At 56.6% G+C, this 23,416-nt stretch overlaps 2 protein-coding genes across 2 annotated transcripts; one reads left to right on the forward strand and one right to left on the reverse strand.

The window, feature by feature from the left end:
- Positions 1-975: 975 nt before the first annotated feature.
- TNNI3 (troponin I3, cardiac type) lies at positions 976-3,566 on the forward strand. Its single transcript, XM_074937840.1, has 7 exons — positions 976-1,069; positions 1,345-1,386; positions 1,911-2,042; positions 2,208-2,297; positions 2,682-2,858; positions 2,956-3,061; positions 3,512-3,566. The coding sequence occupies exons 3-6, from the start codon at positions 1,911-1,913 to the stop codon at positions 3,055-3,057; spliced, it is 501 nt and encodes a 166-aa protein (XP_074793941.1). The 5' UTR covers positions 976-1,069; positions 1,345-1,386; the 3' UTR covers positions 3,058-3,061; positions 3,512-3,566.
- Positions 3,567-5,969: 2,403 nt separating this feature from the next.
- Positions 5,970-7,784, reverse strand: LOC141976433 (galactoside alpha-(1,2)-fucosyltransferase 2-like). The gene is made up of 2 exons (XM_074937425.1): positions 7,597-7,784; positions 5,970-7,029 (listed from the first exon to the last, which is right to left on the reverse strand). The coding sequence occupies exons 1-2, from the start codon at positions 7,782-7,784 to the stop codon at positions 5,970-5,972; spliced, it is 1,248 nt and encodes a 415-aa protein (XP_074793526.1).
- Between the last annotated feature and the right edge of the window lie 15,632 nt (positions 7,785-23,416).

The raw sequence follows: 23,416 nt of genomic DNA on the forward strand, positions 1-23,416 counted from the left end.
CCTGTGATTTTTTGAGGGGGTACATCCCTGTCCCCGCTCTGTGCCTCCATTTCCCAGTATGCGAAAGGGGGCAAATCCCCCTGGCTCATGGGGGCAGAGAAGGGTCGATCGCTGTGCGAAGGGCTTTGGGCCCTGCCAGCAGGAGGCGCCGGGGCAGCAAGGTGGGGGGAGACTAGGGCTGCTCGAGCCTAATCGCCGTCCCTCTTTCTTTCTCTGCAGGGAGGACATCACCGTAAGGAGGAGCTGGGGGGGGCCTTTCCCCTGCTACACCTGGGGAATCTCTGGGGCGGCGCCATGGGGTGGGGGGTGGTTCTGTGAGATCAAAGCCACTTTCACAGGCTGCCCCTGCCCAGGCCTGTGTCAGAGCTGGTGCCCCATAGAGGGGACAGGCCCTGGGCCCCATTTCCCAGCCCCCGGCGCCCCCTAGAGGGGACAGGCCCCATGCCCCATTCCCCGCCCCCCGGAGCCAGCCAGTCCCCGCCTGGGGCCGGATGGGAGCTGGCGCCCCCTAGAGGGGAAAGGCCCCATGCCCCATTCACAACCCCCCGGAGCCAGCCAGTCCCCGCCTGGGGCCGGACGGGAGCTGGCGCCCCCTAGAGGGGAAAGGCCCATGCCACATTCACAACCCCTAGCCAGCCAGCCCCCCGCTACATTTAATCTCCTGGATGTTGCTCCGGCTGGTGTCACCCCCATTGTATCCCCCCCCGGATAAATGACTCCGCCCACTTTCCAAATATTTCGGGGTCATTGCCTGTAAGTGGAGGAGGGGCCTTGAGTTATTGTTGCTCTGGGGACTGGACACCTGTCCCCCTCCCCCGCTCGCCAAGGCCACCCCGGCACCTTGGTGCAACCTGGGGTGACGCCCTGAATTCCTCCCCCCCAGTACGAGGAGGAGGAAGAGGAAGAGGAGGATGTCATAGAGGAGGAGGAAGAGGCAGCCGAGGAGGGGCCCGAAGAACCTGAGCCTCCCAAGCCGGCTCCCCCGCCCCCACCGCCGTCCTCCGTCCCACTCCTCCGGCGCAAATCTTCCGCCAACTACCGGGCCTATGCAACCGAGCCACACGTCAAGGTGGGCGCTGGGCCCGGGGCAACGTGCTCCCCGCGACAGGCTCTGGGCTGGGACCCCGAAGAGCTGGGGCTGCTTCCTGGCTCTGCCCCAGATGCCCTCTCAGTCGTGGGAGGGTCTGTGCAGCACCTGGCGCGACGGGGCCCTGATCTTGGTCGGCGGGAGGAGGGTCTGTGCAGCACCTGGCGCGACGGGGCCCTGATCTCGGTCGGGGGGACGAGTCCTGAGCTGGTCTCATAATACACCTAATGAAAACTCTCCTGCTTGTTCTAATGCAGAGAAAATCCAAGATAACGGCATCTCGGAAATTACAGCTCAAGGTAACATCTCAGGCTTCCCATCTGGGCTTGTGGATCTGGTCTAGAGAGGGGGCGGGAGGCCAAGATGGGTAGATGGGTCTGTGAGTCTGGTCTGGGGAGGGGCGGGAGGCCGGGGTTGATGGGCCCATGGGTTGGGTCTGGGGAGGGTGTGGGAGGCCGGGGTAGATGGGCCTGTAGGTAGGGTCCAGGGAGAGGGTGGGAGGTCGGGGTAGATGGGTCTGTGGGTCTAGTCTGGGGAGGGGGCAGGACACCAGGTAGATGGGCCCGTGGGTCTGGTCTGGGGAGGGGCAGGAGGCCGGGGTCGATGGGCCCGTGGGTCGAGTCTGGGGAGGGGGCAGGACACCAGGTAGATGGGCCCGTGGGTCTGGTCTGGGGAGGGGCAGGAGGTCGGGGTCGATGGACCCATGGGTCGGGTCTGGGGAGGGGGCGGGAGGCCGGGGTAGGTGGGCCTGTGGGTCTGGTCCGGGGCGGGAAGCTGTGGGTCCCACTGAGGGGTGTCACCCAGCTCCCTTCGTGCCCCCCAGATGCTGATGCTGCAGATCGCGAAGCAGGAGCTGGAGCAGGAGGAGGAGGAGCGGGGCCGGGAGAAGCAGCGGTACCTGGCCGAGCACTGCACCCCGCTCGCCCTGGCCAGCCTGCCCCTGGCCGAGCTGCAGGTAAACCACCCCCCTACCCCGGACCCCCAGGCAGGGGGAGGAGGGCTGGGTTTCATGGGGGCCTGGGTGAGCCCGGGGAGAGGTGGGGGGATGGGTCCAGAGGGGGCTGAGAGGGGACCCCTTTTCTCCTCCTTTCTCTCCCCCCGCCTCCCCTTTCCCCCCCAGGATCTGTGCCGGGAGCTGCATGCCCGCGTGGACCGTGTGGACGAGGAGCGTTATGACATGCAGGTTCGGGTCAGCAAGAGCATCAACGAGGTACGGCCAAGACGGGGGGGGCCCCCTGGCTCCCCTTGCACCCCCATGCCAGCCCAGAGACTCCAAAAACCAGCCAGAGCCCCCCCCCCGCCCCAGCCCACCCCACGAAAGGGCTGCAGAGACGGAACGAACCTCCGGCTGCAATAACAAAACCGGTCACTAGATGGCGCCGCGGGGCTGGGGTTTAGCCCCGCCCCCTTAAACGCCGCCGCCCCCCACCTCACACTCCCCACAGCACGGCGCCCCCTAGTGCCCCCTGGCAGCATCTGCCGGCCAGGTTTGAGCAGTCCCTGCTGAGCCCCCCCCCCCGGCCCACTCCCTGCACCTCGCGCCCCCCCCGCCCCGTTGTTACCTGACCCCCTCCCCCGCCGCCCTGACCCCCAGATCGAGGATCTGAACCAGAAGATCTTCGACCTGCGGGGGAAATTCAAGCGCCCGGCACTGCGGCGGGTCCGGCTCTCGGCCGACGCCATGATGCAGGCGCTGCTGGGCTCCAAGCACAAGGTGTCCATGGACCTGCGGGCCAACCTCAAGCAGGTCAAGAAGGACGACGCGGAGAAGGTGAGCGGGGGGGGCTGGGGGGTGGGGGGAGCAGGGGAAGCCTCCCCCCCCACTCCGGGGTATCAGGACTGACCCTCTTCCCCCCCGCCCCCCGCAGGAGAACCGGGAAGTGGGCGACTGGCGCAAGAACATCGACGCCCTGAGCGGCATGGAGGGGAGGAAGAAGAAATTCGAGACCTCGGGGCCTGGGCAGGGCTGAGCAGGTGACCCCGCGCCCCACGGCGCCCCCTGCTGGGAGAGGGGCTGGGGTTGCCAGGACCCCGCCCCCAGAGCCGGCGCTCCCGCCCCGCGCCCCACGGCGCCCCCTGCTGGGAGAGGGGCTGGGGTCGCCAGGACCCCGCCCCCAGAGCCGGCGCTCCCGCCCCGCGCCCCACGGCGCCCCCTGCTGGGAGCGGGGCTGGGGTCGCCAGGACCCCGCCCCCAGAGCCGGCGCTCCCGCGCCCCACAGCGCCCCCGCTGGGAGGGATGGGGCTGGGATTGCCGCGACCCCCTCTCCCTCACAGCCGGCGCTTCTGCTCCGCGCCCCACAGCGCCCCTGCTGGGAGAGGTGGGGCTGGGATCCCCGAGCTCAGATGGAGGATGGGGCTGGGGCTGGGACATTGTTTCTTCGGTGGTTTCACTTTCCTCTTTGTCTTTCTGTTTCTCTCCGGCAGGAGCAGAGAATTGCCGTTGCGGGGGGAGGGAAACAAGATGATGGACCCCAAAACTGCCCCCCCCAAGCCCCACTCTCGATTCTACCCCTCCCCGCCTCCCCATTCCCCTCCCTACCTTCCCAGGCCATGGCACCCCACAGTGTCACCCCTCGGCTTTGAAAGCTGCCCCCACCAATAAAGCATCTCTGAGTGTCGGGGGCTGTCTGTCCGTCTGTCTGCTGGCCCCTGTCCGGAGTGGGGGAGCTCCCCAGGGGCCCTGCAGTTCGGGGGCTGGGAGCCAGGGCCTTTCCCCACTAGGGGGCGTCTTTCCCTGCTCCCTGCTCTAACCCATAGACCCCACTCCCCTCCCAGAGCCAGGGAGAGAACCCAGGCGTCCTGGCTCCCAGTGCCACACCCTCTAACCACTCAACTTTGGGGAAGGGGGGAGCGATAACAAGTCCCAGAGGGTCCCATTGTCACGGAGTCCCTGGGCGATGCTCTGGAACTGCTCCCCATGAAGCCAGGCAGGACTCTGGGGAAGTCTCCTTTCTGGGAGCACCTGTCTGCAGGACACACAGCTCACACAGCTTCCACCTTCCTGGGTCTGACCTCGGACCATTCAGCCTCCTCTGCCCCTCCATGCGCTTCCCCCAGCAAGTCCGCCCAGGCGGGGTCCTGGGGGGACCAGAGGGTCTTGCCCCCCAACTCCGCAGTCAGACGGGACTCTCAGCCAGCCAGTAAAACAGAGGTTTATTAGACGACAGGAACATGGTCTAACACAGAGCTTGTAGGTGCAGAGAACAGGACCCCTCAGGTCCATTTTGGGGGGCAGTGAGCCAGACAACCACGTCTGCCCTTCACTCCATGTCTCCAGCCAGCCCCAAACTGAAACTCCCTCCAGCCCCCCAAACCCTCCTCTGGGCTTTGTCCCTTTCCCGAGCCAGGAGGTCACCTGATTCCTTTGTTCTCCAACCCTTTAGCTCTCACCTTGCAGGGGGGAAGGGCCCAGGCCATCAGGTGCCAGGAAACAGGGTGTCGGCCATTCTCTGTGTCCAGACCCCTGCACACACCTGCCCTCTAGGGCTCTGCAAGGATCATACACCCTTACTGCACCCCCTAGAGACTTAAGAACTGCCTAGGGGAAACTGAGGCACCCCCACACTATTCAGAGGAAACATTAAGAACAGTCCCACTTTGTCACACCCATCACTCTGGACGGTCGTTCTTAGGGGATCAGGTGAATGGATGTAGGGCATTTATCCAGCCACCCCAGGCAGCAGGGAGTGAGGGGCACCGGCAGGGCTGGGCTAGCAGGGGGCTGCAGGTCGGGAGTGAGGGGCACCGGCCGAGCAGCATGGGACCCAGCTGCCTCCTCTCCAACCCTTCCCCCCCATGGCAGCAGGAAGAGCTTGGTGCTGCCCCCCTCCCCTTCCCACCTTGCCCATGTCAGGAAGTGGCTCATTCACAGGCTGGGGTGGGGTGGATTTACCAGAGTCCAAAGGGCCCTGGAGTCATTGCAGAGAAATAATCTCCAGGTGTCAGTGCCCCACCCCACCAGCTGCAGGTTCCTGCCCCCAACCTTAGCGCCGCCCTGGGGCCAGCCCTGACTGCCAGGGGAGAGGCCCCTGCAACCCAGCACTGGATAAAACCCAGGAGTGCTGGCTTGCGGCCCCCCTGCTCTCACCACTAGACCCCACTCCCCTCCCAGAGCCAGGGAGAGAACCCAGGAGTCCTGGCTCCCAGCCCCCCCACCCCCCGCTCTAACCACTAGACCCCCCTCCCCTCCCAGAGCTGGGGAGAGAACCCAGGAATGCTACTTTTGCCTTGCAGGTCACCAATAGCTGCACCCCGGTACCCGAATTCCTTTGCCACGTCCCTGCCTGCTCGCCAGCCCCTGCCACTGGCTACTCCCAGAAATCCCAGCTCCTCTGCCCCAGAAAGGAGCCGTGTGCCCCGGGTTCCCACCGCGGCGGTGACCCACACCGCGCTTGCCGTCGCACACGCAGAGGTGTGTTTCAGGCAGGAGGGAGGGTCCGCAAGCAGCAACAATGGCAGGAAAGGGTGACGATAGAAAACGAAAGTCCTAAAACATGAACAACGGCTCACACTTCTCAAGAGTTCTCTCTCCTAGTTAATGAGGTTGGCCTTGCCTCTCTGCTGGGGACAGAACCCAGGCATCCTGGCTCCCAGCCCCTTCTGCTCTCACCCACTGCTCCCAGAGCCAGGCGGAGAACCCAGGAGTCCTGGCTCCTAGTCTCCCCACTCTAACCATTCAACCATGCAGATGGAGACGGCCCCGTCACTCTGGACACTCCTGTGAGAAGTTGTCCGATGTAGGTCATTGGCTCCTCCGTATGGGCTCTGAACCCCACCAGCCCAGCTCCAATTTCCTCCCATGTCTCCAGCACAGCCCGCCCGGTGGGTGTGTCCGTGACAGGGTAGATCCTGTTTGCAGCCCGTGGCCACCGGATGAGCTCCTTTAGCCAAGTGTCCCACTCCGCAGCGGAGAGAGATCGGCGTTGATCCCAATCCACTCGGGCAGGAAGGCGGCTGCAGGCTTGAAGACCTCGAGGAAGGGGGAGTCGGGGAGGGTGTAGTTGGCCAAGTAGACGGTCTCCCCCCCAGCCAGGTAGCCGGCCCAGATGCCGAAGGTCCCGATGGTCATGATCGTGTGGTTGCAATGAGCCAAGAGAGCAAAGTCCCTCCCTGGCGAGGACTCCTTCCCGTCCCCCGAGAAATACACGTCTCCCCGTGAGGCGTCGATGTTCTCTCGGCACCACTCCATCCCATTGCTGGTCACCACAAAGACCGGCTCCTGGTACTTGTCCCGGAAGTAGCCCATGGCCTTCTCCAGGTAGGCCTTGTCCGCCACCACCCCCTTCCAGCGCTCGTCCATCACCTGGACGTAGTCCCCCCTCCGGACGTGGACACCCACGTAGGTCACGTTGCGGCGCTGCCCGCGCAGCCCGGCCAGGTACCGGTTGGCCTCCTCCTTGATGTGGTCGTGGAAGGAGAATTCCTGGAGGATCTCCTGCCGGAGGTGGTGGTAGAAGGTCCAGGAGCAGGGGTAGCCCGTCAGCCGGACGTATTTCCCCTCGATGTGCCTGTACTCCTCCGACATCCAGTCATGGAGCTCATAGTCCTTCCATGGAATCCTCCAAGCCCTGAATCTGGAGATCACAGGCAGGCTGATGTGGAAGAGCGGTGCCAGCTGTTGGTGCATGGCCGGGAGGATGTAGGCCAGGCGCCTGTTCATCTTGGCCAGGGCGTAGAGGGTGGCGTATTCCCCCATCTGGTTCCCCAGGCGCCCGAGGGAGTTCACGGTCCACACGCCCTGCTCCGTGGGTCGGGGCTGCCGTGGGTCACTGGGAGAGGCAATCTTCTGCTCCTGTGGGGGGAACTGGCTCTGTAGCTGTAGGAAGGAGACTATGCCCAGGACACCCAGCAGGTACAGGAAGATCAAGAGGACTTGCTGGACAGAGATCCAAGAGATCAGGGATTTCATGGCTCTGAGAAGCAGGGCGGGGCACGATCCAGGCCTGGGGGGAGACAGAGCAAGAATTTCAGACCCTCTGCGATGGGTCTAATTCTTATCTACACCACAAGTGTAGTGACCAGCTACTGCCAGGATAAGGGCATCGGAGGATGGTGGGAGCAATGGGAAAGCATGCTAGATAAGTGGGTGATTGGGAACATGAGGAGAAGGCTGGGTGGATGGGAAGGCAGGGAGGGTGAGTGGTCAATGGATGGGAAAGCTGACAGGGTGGCTGGATGAAGGAGAAGATGGTTTGGGTGGAGGGGAAGTCAGGGGGTAGGTGGGCAGGTTGGGGGGGTGGCTGGATGGATGGGTGAGAAGAGGGTGATGCAGCCGGGTGGCCTTGAGGGGTATGGCTGGGGTGTTAGATCAGGCCTGGAGGCCAACGGTAAATCCCATACAAGACGGCTGTGCAGGAACCAGCTCAGCCCCGCGAGCCGTGATGAAGACATCGGTGTCCAGAAAATATAGCATGTTCCACGATCCTGCAGCCAAACAAGGGGCCGACCACCCGGGGCCCATCATCTCAGGGTGCCCCCAGGCACTTGCGGAGCAGAACCATCAGGGGTACATCTGGGCCTCTGCCTTGCCAGTGAGGTACTTGTGGGGTCGAGCAGTGGAGCCAGCTTCACACTCCCACTGCTCTGCCCGTGGCTGCTCCTCCACCAGGGGAAGGAAACCAGAGCTCTCCAGTGCAGATGTTCCCAGGGGAAAGCCCAGCTCAGATGCCTCCCCCCGACATTCATCCCCCTTTTCCATCTCCTGTGCCCAGCTGCTCAACCTGTGGGGCCACCCATTGATGCCCAAAATGACAGCAATGGGATGGGCATGGACAATCAGACCACTACAGCTGTCTCTGCCCGGGATAATCCTCTGCAGTCATGCTTGGAAAGTATTTAGACTTTGGTTCAAGGCAATCGGCTTGCGGAAGGGTAGAGTGAAGGGGAGAAGGGTAGATGGGGGATGGATGGGGAGAAGGATAGATGGGGGATGTGTGGATGGATGGATTGGGAGAAGGGTAGATGGTGGATGTATGGATGGACGGATGTGGAGAAGGGTATATAGGGTGATGGATGGATGGATGGATGGATGGGGAGAAGGGTAGATGGTGGATGTATGGATGGACGGATGAGTAGAAGGGTAGATGGTGGGATGGATGGATGGACGGCTGGGGGATGGGTAGGTGGGGATGGATGGATGGGGAGAAAGAGGGGGGGATGGATGGCTGTACAGATGGGCAGAAGGTAGATGGGGGTGGATGGACAGAGGGATGGGGAGAAGGGTAGGTGGGGGATGGAAGGATGGACAGTTGGGGAGAAGGGTAGATAGGGGGATGGGTGGATGGATGGATGAGGGGAAGGGTATATAGGGTGACGGATGGATGGATGGGGAGAGGGGGGATGGGAGGATGGATGGCTAGACAGAGAAGGAGAAGAATATATGGGGGATGGATGGATGGACAGATGGTGAGAAGGGTAGATGGGGGATGGAAGGATGGTGAGAAGGGTTAATAGGGGGATGGATGGATGGACAGCTGGGAAGAAAGGTAGATGGGGGATGGGAAGATCAATGGATGGGGAGAAGAGTAGATAGATTGACGGATGGATGGACAGCTGGGGAGAAGGGTAGGTGGAGGATGGGTGGATGGATGACTGGGAAGAAGGGTATATAGGGGGATGGGCGGATGGATGGATGGGGAGAAGGGTAGATAACGGGATGGACAGATGGGGAGAATGGCTGATAGGGGGATAGGTGGATGGATGGAGAGACAGCTAGATAAGGGATGGGTTGATGGACTGCTGGAGAGAAGGGAAGACAGGGGATGGATGGATGGACAGCTGGGGAGAAAGATAGATGGGGTGTGTGGCATTCTGTACCTCGGGGGAACACCTACAGCACCCCATTGTGTGAGATCCAGTGCAAAGTTTGTCATGTTGGGTATCTTCGGAAGGCTCATGATGCCCTGAGCATGGTTGTTATAGTGATGTTATAATCATTGTTATAGGGATGTTACAGGTTATAATTTCATGTATATAGTTATGAGGCTGAAAATGTGTCCTCCTGGCTTAAAATAAGCCCAGGCAAAAACTCTCCAAGAGCAGAGGGGCAGTTCACACCTCATCAGGGCATGTGTGGGACAAACCAAGCCCAGCCTCACAGGAATGAAGGACACTGGCCGAGACAGCAACAAAAGAATCTGTTAGACCCTCGAGGGAATCACCCCCCTTCCTTTGGGCATTTTGGGGTGCGATGAGGTAACGCTCACCTGACTCTGAAGGGGCGGGGGGGGCAAAGCCAAGAGGCAAGAAAGGACATGATAAAAGGGAGAGACATTTTGCCTTGCTCTGTCTCTTCCACTTCCATCTGCAGACACCACCACCGAGCGATTGAAGCGCTGATCAAAGGGGAGAGCAGCCAGCCTGTGGTGAGAAACAGCTAAGTTTGTAAGGGCCCTGAAAGTGTTCAGATCAGCGTAGGATGCGTTTTGCTTTTATTTCATTTGACCAAATCTGACTGGTTGTGCTTTGACTTATAATCACTTAAAATCTATATTTATAGTTAATAAATTTGTTTGTTTATTCTACCTGAAGTTTGGTTTGAACCGTGACAGAGGCTCCCCTTGGGAGAACAAGCCTGGTACATAGCAACTTCTTTGTTAAATTGACGAACTCATATAATTTTGCAGCGTCCAGCGGGTGTAACTGGACCCTGCAAGATGGAGGTTCCCAGGGCTGTGTTTGGGACCAGAGATATTGGCTAGTGTCATTCACTTGCAAGAAGCTGGGAGCAGCTTACATGCCAGAGCCTGGGCGTGAACAGCCCGGGAGTGGGGGTCTCACAGCAGAGCAGGGTAGGGCTGGCTCCCAGAGTCAAGGATTGGAGTCACCTAGCAGATCACTCGTCCAGACAACACCAGAGGGGAATGTCACAGAGGGATCAGGTGGGTGGGTAGACCTATAGATAAAGAGGTGTGTCTGGGGATGGGTGGATGGATGGATTGATGGATGGATATGTGGGGAGAAGGGTAGATGGGCAGATGAATGGACACCTGGGGAGAAGGGTGGATGGGGGATGAGTGGATGGATGGATGGTGAGAAGGGTAGATGGGGGGGATGGTTGGATGGCTGGCAAGAAGGGTAGATGGGGGATGGATGGATGGGGAGATCCATCGGTGGTTACTAGGAATGGTTTGTCAAAGTCTGGGGCCCTTAGCACAGGGTCAGACATGGGTGTCACTTTAAGCTGGTTAAAGGCCTTCTGACACTCTTCAGTCCACTGAACGGCATTTGGCTGTTTCTTTTTGGTTAGGTCAGTGGGGCGGCAATTTGGCTGTATTGCGGTACAGATCGTCTGTAATAACCGGCCAAGCCTAAGAAGGATTGAACCTGTTTCTTTGACTTTGGGACAGTCCACTTTTGGATAGCATCCACTTTGGCCTGTAGGGGGTTGATAGTTCCTTGACCCACCTGGTGTCCAAAGTAAGTCACTCTGTTTAGGCCTATTTGACACTTCTTAGCCTTAACAGTTAGTCCTGCCTCCCTTATGCGCGCGAAGACTTTTTGTAGATGTTCCAGGTGTTCTGCCCAGGAATCCGAAAATATGGCCACATCATCAAGGTAGGCGGCTGCATATTCTCCCAGTCCAGCTAGGAGACCATCTACAAGTCTTTGGAAGGTGGCGGGTGCATTTCGCAACCCGAAAGGGAGTACATTAAATTCATACAGCCCAACATGTGTGGTGAAGGCTGACCTTTCCTTGGCAGATTCATCTAGCGGTACCTGCCAGTATCCCTTGGTTAAGTCCAAGGTAGAGATGAACTGGGCCCATCCCAGTTTCTCTAATAGTTCATCTGTGCGTGGCATTGGATAGTTGTCTGGGCGAGTTACAGCATTTAGCTTACGGTAGTCCACGCAAAAACGTATTTCCCCATCTGGTTTGGGAACTAGAACCACTGGAGATGCCCATGCACTGCCAGAGGGGCGGATTACACCCATCTGTAACATATCCCGGATCTCCCGTTCTATAGCAGTTCTAGCTTGAGGAGACACCTGGTAAGGTTGGACTTTAATTGAGCGAGCATTACCTGTGTCAATGGAGTGATATGCCCGTTCAGTCAGTCCTGGGGTGGCTGAGAACGTCGGCACGTAGCTAGTGCACAGCTCCTGGATCTGCTGTCGCTGCATACGCCCAAGGGTCATGGAGAGGTTCACCTCTTCCACACCACCAGCACTTTTCCCTTCATAGTAGACACCTTCAGGCCACTCAGCGTCCTCTCCTCCCTGAGCTGTAAACTGACAAACCTTTAATTCTCTGGAATAAAAGGGCTTTAGAGAATTAATATGGTACACCTTAGGCTTTCGGCTGGAGGTGGGGAATGCTATGAGATAATTAACAGCTCCCAGGTGCTCCTGGACCGTGAATGGCCCTTCCCACGATGCTTCCATTTTATGGGCCTGGAGTGCCTTTAAGACCATGACCCGGTCCCCTACTTTGAAGGAACGCTCTCTGGCATGTTTATCATACCAGGCTTTTTGCTCTTTTGAGCATCCTGTAAGTTTTCTTTAGCAAGGGCTAAAGAGGTTCGGAGCGTGTTTTGTAGGTTGGTTACAAAGTCCAGAATGTTAGTTCCTGGTGAAGGTGTAAACCCCTCCCATTGTTGCTTCACCAACTGCAATGGCCCCTTAACCTCGCGGCCATATACAAGTTCAAATGGGGAAAACCCTAAACTGGGGTGTGGTACAGCTCTGTAGGCAAAGAGCAACTGCTGCAACACTAGGTCCCAATCATTGGCGTGCTCATTTACGAATTTACGTATCATGGCCCCCAAAGTTCCATTAAACTTCTCCACCAGGCCATTTGTTTGATGGTGGTAAGGAGTGGCAACCAAGTGATTTACCCCATGAGCTTCCCAAAGGTTTTCCATAGTTCCTGCCAGGAAATTAGTCCCTGCATCTGTGAGGATGTCAAGGGCCAACCTACCCTGGCAAAAATGTCTGCTAGTGCCTGGCACACACTTTTAGCCCTGGTGTTGCTTAGAGCTACTGCTTCCAGCCATCGGGTGGCAAAATCCATGAAGGTCAGTACGTACTGCTTTCCTCTGGGTGTCTTTTTTGGAAAAGGACCCAGAATATCCACAGCTACTCGCTGAAATGGAACTTCAATGATGGGGAGTGGCTGGAGAGGGGCTTTGACCTGGTCTTGGGGCTTTCCCACTCTTTGGCACACCTCACAAGACCGGACATAGGTAGAAACATCCTTGCCCATTCCCTCCCAGTGGAATGATCCCCCGCAAACGGTCTTTGGTCCTGTTCACCCCAGCGTGGCCACTAGCGTGATCGTGGGCTAAGCTCAAGAGCTTGGCCCGGTATTTAGTTGGAACTACCGACTGTCTCTGAGGATGCCAGTCTTCCTGGTGTCCACCAGAAAGAGTTTCCTTGTATAAAAGTCCTCTTTCTACAACAAACCTGGATCGATTAGAAGAGCTGAGAGGTAGTGGGTTGCTCCGTGCCGCTGTCCAAGCTCTCTGGAGGCTTTCATCAGCTTCCTGTTCGGTCTGGAACTGTTCCCTTGATGCTGGAGACATCAGTTCCTCATTGGATTGTGGACCTAGGCTTGGTCCCTCTGGAAGCGATGTAGGGGATGGGGCTGTTTCCGTTGACTGTGAACCACTCTCCGCTGGGGCACTAGGTTGGGATTCAGGCTCCGGCTGAGCCTCTTGTGTAGGGTTATCGGCTGCTGCCGGTTCAAGTTCAGGGGGGCCCTCTGGTGTTGAGGTTGCAAGTACTGGATTCAGTACTGGCAATGGGTCTGGTGTTGGTTGTTCGGCTGGTTCCGGTTCTGGGACTGGTTCCGTCTGGGTCTCTGGGACTGGACCCACTACTGCTGTTGCAGACGTTGGCCTGGGGTCCGGGTCCATCACCTCTGACCGGGTCCTGGTAGAAGTTTCTGGAACAACTCTAGGCGTGACAGCTGGTTTAGTCTGGCTGTGGGTGACCATTCCCACCCTCTTGGCTGACTTCACATGATTGGCCAAGTCTTCCCCCAACAGCATGGGGATGGGATAATCATCATAGACTGCAAAAGTCCAAGTTTCTGACCAGCCCTGGTACTGGACAGACAACTTGGTTGTTGGCAAATTGAAAGAGTTGGACTTGAAGGGTTGAATCGTCACTTGGATCTCTGGGTTGATTCAATTGGGGTCCACTAAGGAAGCATGGATAGGTGACACGTGTGCTCTGGTGTCCCTCCACACGGTGACCTTCTTCCCACCCACATTCACAGTTTCCCTCCGCTCCAAGGGTATCTGGGAGGTATCTGGGCCTGAGGACCTCTGGGGTGATTCCGGTGCAATGAACTGTAATCTGTTGGGGTTCTTGGGGCAGTTGGCCTTTACATGCCCCGGCTTGTTACATTTAAAACATCGTCCAGCTGACGGGTCACTGGGGTGAGGTAGGTTGCTGAAGAATGGTGTGGCAGGATGATAAGGTGTCTGGAGGGTTCCTTGGGGGGTAGGTGGGGCCTTGGGTGGCCACCGGTAATAGGGTGTGGTCTGGGGTTGTCCCTTCTGGTATCCTCTCTAACTGCGACCAGTTTTTTTTTCTTTTCTGCCACCTCCACCCATTTGGCTCCAACCTCCCCCGCCTCAATTACAATTTTGGGCTTCCCATCTAGGATGTATCTTTCTATTTCCTCAGGAACACCCTCTAAGAACTGCTCCATTTGCATTAGGAAGGGCAAATTTACTGGAGATTCAAACTTGCTCCTGTTATCCAGGCATCCCAATGTTTTCCAATGTGTTAGGCATGTCGGGTAAATGACACGTCTGGTTTCCACCTTAGGGCTCTGAATCGCCGAAGGGAATGCTCGGGTGTTAGCCCCATTCTGACTCTCGCCTTGGTTTTAAAGAGTTCATACTCGTTCATGTGGTCCTTAGGCATTTCAGCCACCACCTCAGCTAAGGGTCTGCTGAGCTGGGGCCTCAGCTCTACCATGTATTGGTCTGTAGAGATGCTGTACCCAAGGCAGGCCCTTTCAAAGTTTTCTAAGAAGGCCTTGGTATCATCGCCTGCCTTGTAGGTGGGGAACTTTCTGGGATGGGAAGTGGTACCTGGAGAAGGATTTCTAGGGTTGGTTGGTATATTCTGCTGAGCCTTTGCCTTCTCCATCTCCAGTGCATGCTTCCTCTCTTTTTCTTTCTCCTTCATTTCTTTGGCCCTTGCCTCCATTTCTTTTTCCCTTGCCTCCATTTCCCTCCTGTAGGCAGCCTCCCTTTCTTTTTCCCTTGCCTCCATTTCTTTCCGTATGAGTTCTATCTGTCTTTCATATTCCTTTTGTTTTTCCTCAGCCTCAAATCTGGCTAATTCCAGCTTTTGTTGAACCATGGAGTCTGTCATCCTAACCTCTCTGTTTTTAACTAACTTTACACATGAGAGTTAGAAAGAAAACCAAAACAAAAAAAACTTGGCTTGTAAAATTTTGCTGTGCTGTCCGGATACCTGTGTTCTCTGATAGTGATTGTCAGCCTACAGAGAAATCCTAAAAAAAAAACCCTAACACCTTTGTCTCCAGGCAAATAGACAGAAAACCCCTCTAGTTGCTCTTAGGAGAAGAAAAAAAAACAAAAAACTTCAGGTCTGTGAAGACTTGTGAATTTCCCTGCAGGAGGTTAACTACCCTGCCTTTAGGTAGAGAAAACTCCAGCTCACAAAAGACAATTCCCTTTTCTCTCTGCTCTGGCCCCAAGCAGAGAAAAAAAACCCAACTGCTTCCAGTTGGAAACCTGCTTTCCAGCAGCCCAAAGGGGAAAAAAATTCCCTTTTAAAATCTGTGTTTCTGGTTCAAAAAATCTCACATTGATCTCAAAATGATTTCAAGTTAATCCCACCGTTCTGCCACCATGTCAAGGTTCCTTCCCCACTCTGAACGCTAGGGTACAGATGTGGGGACCTGCATGAAAACCTCCTAAGCTTACTTTAACCAGCTTAGGTTAAAACTTCCCCAAGGTACAAACTATTTTACTCTTTGCCCTTGGACTTTCGCTGCCACCACCAAACGTCTAACCGGTATTATTATTATTAGGAAAAAGCCCGTTTGGAAACGTCTTTCCCCCCAAAATCCTCCCTTACTTTTACACCCCCTTTCCTGGGGAAGGCTTGATAAAAATCCTCACCAATTTGCATAGGTGACCACAGGCCCAAACCCTTGGATCTTAAGAACAATGAAAAAGCAATCAGGTTCTTAAAAGAAGAATTTTAATAGAAGAAAAAAAGTAAAAGAATCACCTCTGTAAAATCAGGATGGTAAATACCTTACAGGGTAATCAGATTCAAAACATAGAGAATCCCTCTAGGCAAAACCTTACATTACAAAAAGACACAAAAACAGGAATATCCATTCCATTCAGCACAGCTTATTTTCTCAGCCATTTAAAGAAATCATAATCAAACGCATCTCTAGCTAGATTACTTACTAAGTTCTAAGACTCCATTCCTGTTCTGTCCCCGGCAAAAGCATCACACAGACAGAGAGAGCCTTTGTTTCTCCCCCCCCACCCCTCCAGCTTTGAAAGTATCTTGTTTCCTCATTGGTCATTTTGGGCAGGTGCCAGCAAGGTTATCCTAGCTTCTTAACCTTTTACAGGTGAAAGGGTTTTTCCTCTGGCCAGGAGGGATTTTAAAGGTGTTTACCCTTCCCTTTATATTTATGACAGGGGGTGTCTGAGGTTGGGTCACTGGAAGCTGGCAGTCTGCTTGTGGGGACTGGAAGAAGGGGAGTCCAGGGCGTTTGGCCCAGGACTCCAAGATGGACTTGGCTGAAAGTCACTGATTTCTGTGATAGCAAGCTCTGTTCTACTCTGTGTTGCTGTCGACTAATAAATCTTCTGTTTTACCGGCTGGCTGAGAGTCACGTCTAACTGCGGAGTTGGGGTGCAGGACCCTCTGGCTTCCCCAGGAGCCCCGCCCGGGAGGACTTGCTGTGGGAAGTGCATGGTGCGAGAAGGGGATGCTGAATGCTCCGAGATCAGACCCAGGCAGGTGGAAGCTGTGTAAGCTTCTTTCCCTGGTGACAGTCTGCTCTGAGAGAGGAGGCATTTCTGTGCACATGGCAGAGGAGATAAAAAGATGCCCGAGATGTCTCCATGTTGCCTCTTTCCTGCTTTGATTCTCTGGACAATGGATTTACAACTGAAAGGAGTTTCTTGAATTATGGACTGAGGACCTGCCAATCTTTTGGAGATTACCAGAGAGATTTTACAAGCCAGCAGCCTGTAACATCACTGTTACAAACCTGATACAAGGACTTTGCAATCATTTGTATATATATGATCGATTAACCATGGGTAGATTGATGGATGGATGGGTGGGTGGGTGGATGGATGGATGGGTAGATAGCTAGAAGGTTGAGGATGGATGGGTGGATGGATGCATGCATGGATGGATGGGTAGATAGAAGGTTGAGGAGGGATGGGTGGATGGATGGAGGGGTAGACAGGGTTGGGTCTGGGGATGGACAGATGGGTGGATGGGGAAGGACAGCAAGTTCGAGAGTTAGATGGAGGGCTGGGTCTGGGGAAGAATGGATGGAGGGGTAGATAGAGGGTTGAGGGTGGATGGATGGAGTGGTAGACAGAGAGTTGGGTTTGGGGATGGGTGGATGGATGGATGGATGGATGGATGGATGGACGAGTAGATAGAGGGTTGGGGAGGGGAAAGGGTGGGTGGGTAGGTGGGTTGATACAGGGCTGGGGGTGGAGCCAGCCAGCCAGGAGGCTCCATATCTTTGGTCAGAGACAGGCCAGGACAGTTTCTAGGTAGGGGATCTCTCCCTTTCTTACCTTGGTGAGGTGGGCACCAGGGGCGGCCGCTCCCGCCTGCTCTCCCCAGCAAGGCTCCAGCTCCAGCTCTGGCTCCGGCTCCGGCTCCCTCTGACTCTGCGTCAGCCAATTATTTTCAGTTGTGCTCTTATCAGCGCTTAAACATTAATCCAGCCAGCTGCCCCTGGGCCTGCCTAGCCCTGCCTAGCCCTGCCTGCCTCTCCCCAGCACAGGGCCTGGGGCTCTCTGGGGCATGCCATGCCAGTCAGGGAGGGTGAGGAACTAGGCGTGGGAGTAGATCTCTTCATGAAATAGTCGGGCCAGGACGCCTGGGTTCTCGCCTCGGCTCTGGGAGGGGAGCAGGGTCTAGTGATTAGAGCAGGCGGGGGTGGGAGCTCCCCCCCGGGGCTCAGAGGTGGTGGATGTGCCAGGCAGTGAAGGACTTGACAAGCCAGGACTGTCACTTTTCCAGCACACCCGGACCCCGTCTCACCACTCCCTACAGCTGCAATGGCATCGTGCACATCAAAATCCCCTAAGGGCCTGGCACGAACCCAGAAGGAAACAAATCAGGTGCATTGACCTTTGCTCTTCAGTCCCGCCCCACAGCCCCCTGCTAGTCCAGCCCTGGGCTCCCACCTGCGCCCCTGAATTCAGATTGTCAGCACAGAAAAGTGGAGGAAGGGTTGGGGTGAGGCCAGGGCTGGGCTAGCAGGGGGCTGCAGGTCAGGAGTGAGGGGCGCCAGCAGAGTGGGGTCCCTAAGGGAACAGGTCAGAGTATCCCTCCTTATCCAGTCTCTCTCTCTGTCCATTTTCGAGGGGTGGGGTAGATACTGACACAGGGTCCCTGAGTCGGGGACAGAACCCAGGAGTCCTAGCTCCCAGCCCCACCCTGCTCTAACCACTAGATCCCACTCCCCTCCCAGAGCCAGGGAGAGAACCCAGGAGTCCTGGCTCCCCTATTTCCTCCTCAGACCCAACCCCCAGCCTTCCTCCCTGACAAAGCAAGCCTCAGTCTCTGTGCCCCTGGGGGGGCAGGGGAGGGGATGATGACAGGCAGAGTGTCCCACCCAGGACAGCTGGCTGGATCTAATGTCTGAACACTGGTAAGAGGAAGAGGAAATAACCGGGTGCCGCAGCAGGGTCAGAGGGATCCGGAGCCATACCGGTTCTCCCAGGACTGTGGGCTTAGCAGCTGTCATCCAAACCCTGCTCCTAGCCCCGGGCTCAGCCAGGCCTCGCCGGCCCCTGCCGCTGCGGGTTACCCCTCGGTGCTGCCCAGCCCCCCAGCCCCTTTGAAGTTACCCAGCCCCAGACACTGGCTACTCCCGGAAGGCCACGGCTTGCCGTTCCCAACGGAGTGGGACGTGCCGGCATACAAGATCCAGCCCAGGGCCGGCCGCTTGGTGGCTGGGTTATTTGTTAAAAGCAGGGGATTCCATGGGACTGGGTTATTTGTTTGCAACTCACTGCGCTCAGGGTGTGTGTGTGTGTGTGTGTGTTTTTTCACCCCCCTGAGCGAGAACATTTCAGTACCGTAAATTGCCAGTGTGGATAAGCCCCCAGGAACAAGCTAGTTACATGCCCGAGATCAGGGCACTTACAACCTGGCCAGCCCGAGGGAGGAGATGCTCGTAGGGAGTGTTCCAGCGTGATCAGGCAGGATCTGACAAAGTGCCTTCAGGTTCCTGGCTCTCTCTTTATACCTGTTAGCAAACTTGTTGGCCTTAGCAAAAACCCAGTTTGAAGAGGTTTATCCTGGCTACTTCCCTTCCTCTGAGGCCTTCTCTAACCCCCTGCAATACTTGATTACCAGCCGACCAGTGGGAAGGTTTGGGGCTTCTTTCTCTGGAGAGAATTTCGGTTTTGTTTCTGCAGCTCTTTACTTGATTCGTTACTTTGGGACCCATCCATCCTTCCCACACGACAAGTAGCCCGACACAAGCATACAAGCATCACCTCAGGACGGGCTGCAGAGACAAAGTTTCTCGACGCCTTACATGACTGCAGATGCGGTCGCCCCATCTCGAAAATGATCTAGTGGCATTGGAAAAGGTTCAGAAAAGGGCAACCAAAGTGATCAGGGGTGTGGGACGGCTTCCGTATGAGGAGAGATTAATAAGACTGGGACTTATGTAGCTTTGGCACAAGGCGGGAATCCTTTGTCTCTCTCTGGGTCCCCACCCCTCCTAAGTGGAAAAGCACCAGGTTAAACATGGATTCCAGGGTCAGGTGCCATGGCCACATGTCCTGTGAGCCCCCCTCCATTCCTCCAGGACTGACCCGCGTCTATGCAGTGGAGGCTCGCAAGTAAACAGAGCCATCCACCACCAATTGTCCTCGTCAACAGGAGCCATCAGGATTCCAAGCCACCATTAATGGCCCACACTTTGCATAGTTACAAGCCGACTGTGACAAAGTGGGACTGTTCTTAATGTTTCCTCTGAATAGTGTGGGGGTGCCTCAGTTTCCCCTAGGCAGTTCTTAAGTATCTAGGGGGTGGGATAAGGGTGTATGATCCTTGCAGAGCCCTAGAGGGCAGGTGTGTGCAGGGGTCTGGACACAGAGAAGGGCCGACACCCTGTTTCCTGGCCACTGATGGCCTGGGCCCTTCCCCCCTGCAAGGTGAGAGCTAAAGGGTTGGGGAACAAAGGAATCCGGTGCCCTCCTGGCCCAGGAAAGGAACAAAGCCCAGAGGAGGGGGTTGGGGGGCTGGAGGAAGTGTCAGTTTGGGGCTGGCTGGGACATGGAGTGAAGGGCAGATGGGGTTGTCTGGCTCACTGCCCCCCAAAATGGACCCAGCTGAGGGGTCCTGTTCTCTGCACCTACAAGCTCTGTGTTAGACCATGTCCCTGTCGTCTAATAAAACTCTGTTTTACTGGCTGGCTGAGAGTCCCGTCTGACTGCGGAGTCGGGGGGCAGGACCCTCTGGTTTCCCCAGGATCCCGCCTGGGCGGACTCGCTGTGGGAAGCGCACGGAGGGGCAGAGGAGGCTGAATGCTCCGAGGTCAGACCCAGGAAGGTGGAGCCGGGGGAGCTGTGTGTCCTGCAGACAGTCTGCTCCCAGAGAGGAGACTTCCCCAGAGTCCTGCCTGGCTTCACGGGGAGCAGTTCCAGAGCATCGCCCAGGGACCCCGTGACACCAACCTCAGAGTTAACTTCATATTTCTAGTTTCAGATACAAGAATGATACATTCAAACGAATGGGATGACCACACTCAGTAGATCCTGAGCTTTGTAATGATACCTTACAAGAGACCTTGTGCATAAAGCATATTCCAGTGACATCGTATTGACACTCATAAGAATATTTCCCCTGGGAAGCCGATGGGCCGTGCAGAGCAGCTGGAAACTCTTGGGAATGTCGTGCTGGAGAGCGCTGAAAAGTCCCCTGCAGCTGCAAAGCCAGCGGTTACGGGGCGGTCGCAGTATTTGGCCACGGGGATATGGTTACAGCTCCTGGACTGGGTGTGCCCTGGAGGTTTGGTGTCGAGCACCGAAAGCTTAAGGTTGCCCCATTCCCCCGGGCCCAGAATTTATATGTTAGACACGCTAGGCAGGGAGACGAACCCAAGCCCCCCTAGAGCTCCCCCCAGGGTATTAGCAAGCTCTGCTCACCAGAGCAGCCAGGGAGAAATCTGCCTCTGGGACAGCTGCGGCTGCAGGGGCTCCAAGTGTTACTTTGGGGTTAATTAACACAGGGGCCAGCGTCTAGAGGCCCGGCAAGGGTGGAGCGGGTCACGAGCCCTTCCCGGGCTGCTGTTGATGGTGTTGCACCAGGCAGCAACCCGTGGCCGCCTCGTCAACCCCAGCCGGGAATCGTGTGGACAAGACATAGAGTCACGCTCCCGGGTTGCAACCCGAACCAGCAAAGAGCCGCGGCACCGCCTGCCCCATAGCCCCGGGCTCTCCCGACCTGGGTCACTCACAACCAGCCTATCAGCGCACGTCCCCAGCCACGCTGTGGCTTCCACCAGCCTGGGTTGGCACCTGTGGGGTGACCCCGACACCCGCCCTGTCCCGGATTTTCCCCAGAACATGTGACCTGCACCTTCCAGCCCTCTCCTGGCCAGTCCCGATATGAAAGGCCCGTTTTCCCATCAGGGGTCCGTATGCGACCGTTTGCTACTTTAACTGGAGTTCTCCCAACCCGCTCGGTTTAAATGCAGCTCGGGCTTCGCTGAGCTGGAGAAACACACATTTCTTTCACGTGGCGGAGGCCGGGTTTGAGTGAGCACAAGTGTCAGGTGTTCAAGTCAGAACAAATGATAAAAACGCTTCCTCGGAGCTCACCCTTAGCAAGCCGGGTTGGGGTCCAGGTCAGATCCTCACCCCAGGTCCCCAGATCCACAGGCTGGGTCAACGGGCGGGTTCATTTGTCATCTTAGGTGAAAACAGCACGAGAAGGAGAGCTGCTTTGGGTGGGGGGGAATGTGTGTCCCTCCCTTTTATAGCCCAGTTGTCCTCTGGAGTGGATTTTTGTGAGGGTTCCCCCTCAAACAACATTGATTCGAGCGGTCAAGGTGGAGACGTCTGGCCCCAGGCTCTTTCTTCTCCCTCGTCTCTGCTGAAGTGCAAATTTGCTTTGTCTCCGGCCGCTTCCACCCCTCCATTGCCGTCTCAAGGCCCCTGTTTATTACTGATCTGTTGTGAGCTGAGGTGCCTTGGGTGGCCCACACCGAAAATGCCAAGTGCAGGGCAGACTGCAAACAGGCACGCGGATTCTCCCAAACCTGGAGGTTAACACTGTGGTTAGAAGAAAAGGAGGACTTGTGGCACCTTAGAGACTAACCAATTTATTTGAGCATAAGCTTTCGTGAGCTACAGCTCACTTCACTACAGCAAACTGTGGTTAGATTCACCAACCAGTCACCAGCTGGGCTCCTGATCCCCAACCCTAGTTATGCAGCAGCTGGAAAAAAGAAATCACCCAGCCTCATTTACTGGAGCCCAGTCCTCTGGCTCCCACCAGCAAATAGGTCAAGTAAAGTGAGAAGTTATTTAAAAACTCTGCTCGCTATACAAAATGTCTAATGCATAAATTCTGGGCACGAGGTGGGGGGGAGCGTCAGGAAGCTTTCAGTGACATGTTAGACACGCTAGGCAGGGTGACATACCCAAGCCCCCCAGAGCTCCCCCCAGGGTATTAGCAAGCCCCACTTGCCAGCACAGCCACATCGGAGGGGCTGCAGCTCCCAGGCCCAGCTCTGCAGGTGAGTCCCCCCCGACCCACCCAGGGAGGGGCAAAGCAGTGATCGATGGAGGGAGAAGGAAGGCGGAGCGAACAGGGGGTGGGGCCTCAGGAGGAAGGGGTGGGGCCTGAGACGGGGCCTCAGGGGAAGGGGTGTGTGACATTATTAACATAATCTGTAACTGTATAGATCACTGTTGCCACCACTGTTATATATTTGCAGCAAATATTTGCAGCTGGAGCCGCCCCAGCTGGAACCCAGATGGGAGCAGGAGGAAGCAGCCTGCTCCCAAATCCCACCTCACCAATGTGAAAGGGAGGGAGATTCCCCACCTAGAAACTGTCCTGGCCCCTCTCTGACCAAAGATACCGACTCCTCCAGCCGCCATCCACCTGTCCCCACTCCCATCCACCCATCTCTCACCACCCCCAGCCCTCTATCCACCTATCCATCCATCTGTCTGTCTCTTCATCCATCCATCCCCACCCCCAGCCCTCTACCCCTCCATCCATCCACCCATCCTTCCATCTAACGTCCTCATCCATCCATCCATCCATCCCTCCACCCAACATCTTCATCCAACCATCCATCCCTCCAATGTCCTCAACCGGCCATCCCTCCACCCAACGTCCTCATCTATCCATCCCTCCACCCAACAGCCTCATCCATCCATCCATCCATCCCTCCACCCAATGTCCTCATCCATCCATCCATCCCTCCACCCAACGTCCTCATTCATTCATCCATCCCTTCACCCAATGTCCTCATCCATCCATCCATCCCTGCACCCATTGTTCTCATTCATGCATCCTTCCACCCAATGTTCCCATCCATCCATCACAGCTACCAAAACGGAACAAGGCATGTGGACTGTCAACTCCATTGGGCACCGGGGGAACGAAAGGGAGGAACATGCCACCCTCTACGCCCTGGCCAAGGTGAATGAGCCCCAGGCCTACATTCTCCCGGAGAGGCACCGGGAGCTGGTGTCGCTGTTCCGCATCATCCTGGCCGTGCTCTCCGGCGACGTGGTCCAGAGGGTCCCAGGGGAAGACGACAGGCTACACAACGGGATGTCGGAGAAGGACAGGTGCCTGCACAAGCAGACATGTCTGGCTCATGGGCTATCCCTGGTCCTGGACCTTCTACCTCTGTCTCCAATAGGAGATCCTCCAGGAATTCTCCTTCCACAACCACATCAAGGAGGGGGCCAACCGGTACCTGGCTGGGTTGCCAGCAGGATCCACCCACTGTAATTGGTCCAGTCAGCCTGGGATTGGATGCCTAAGATCCCCTGGCCAGGATGGGTGGCATATGGAGAAGTGTCACGGAGTCCCCGGGCGATGGTCTGGAACTGCTCCCCATGAAGCCAGTCAGGACTCTGG

The sequence above is a fragment of the Natator depressus genome, chromosome 23, assembly GCF_965152275.1.
Source record: "Natator depressus isolate rNatDep1 chromosome 23, rNatDep2.hap1, whole genome shotgun sequence".
NCBI classification, from domain to species: domain Eukaryota; kingdom Metazoa; phylum Chordata; order Testudines; family Cheloniidae; genus Natator; species Natator depressus.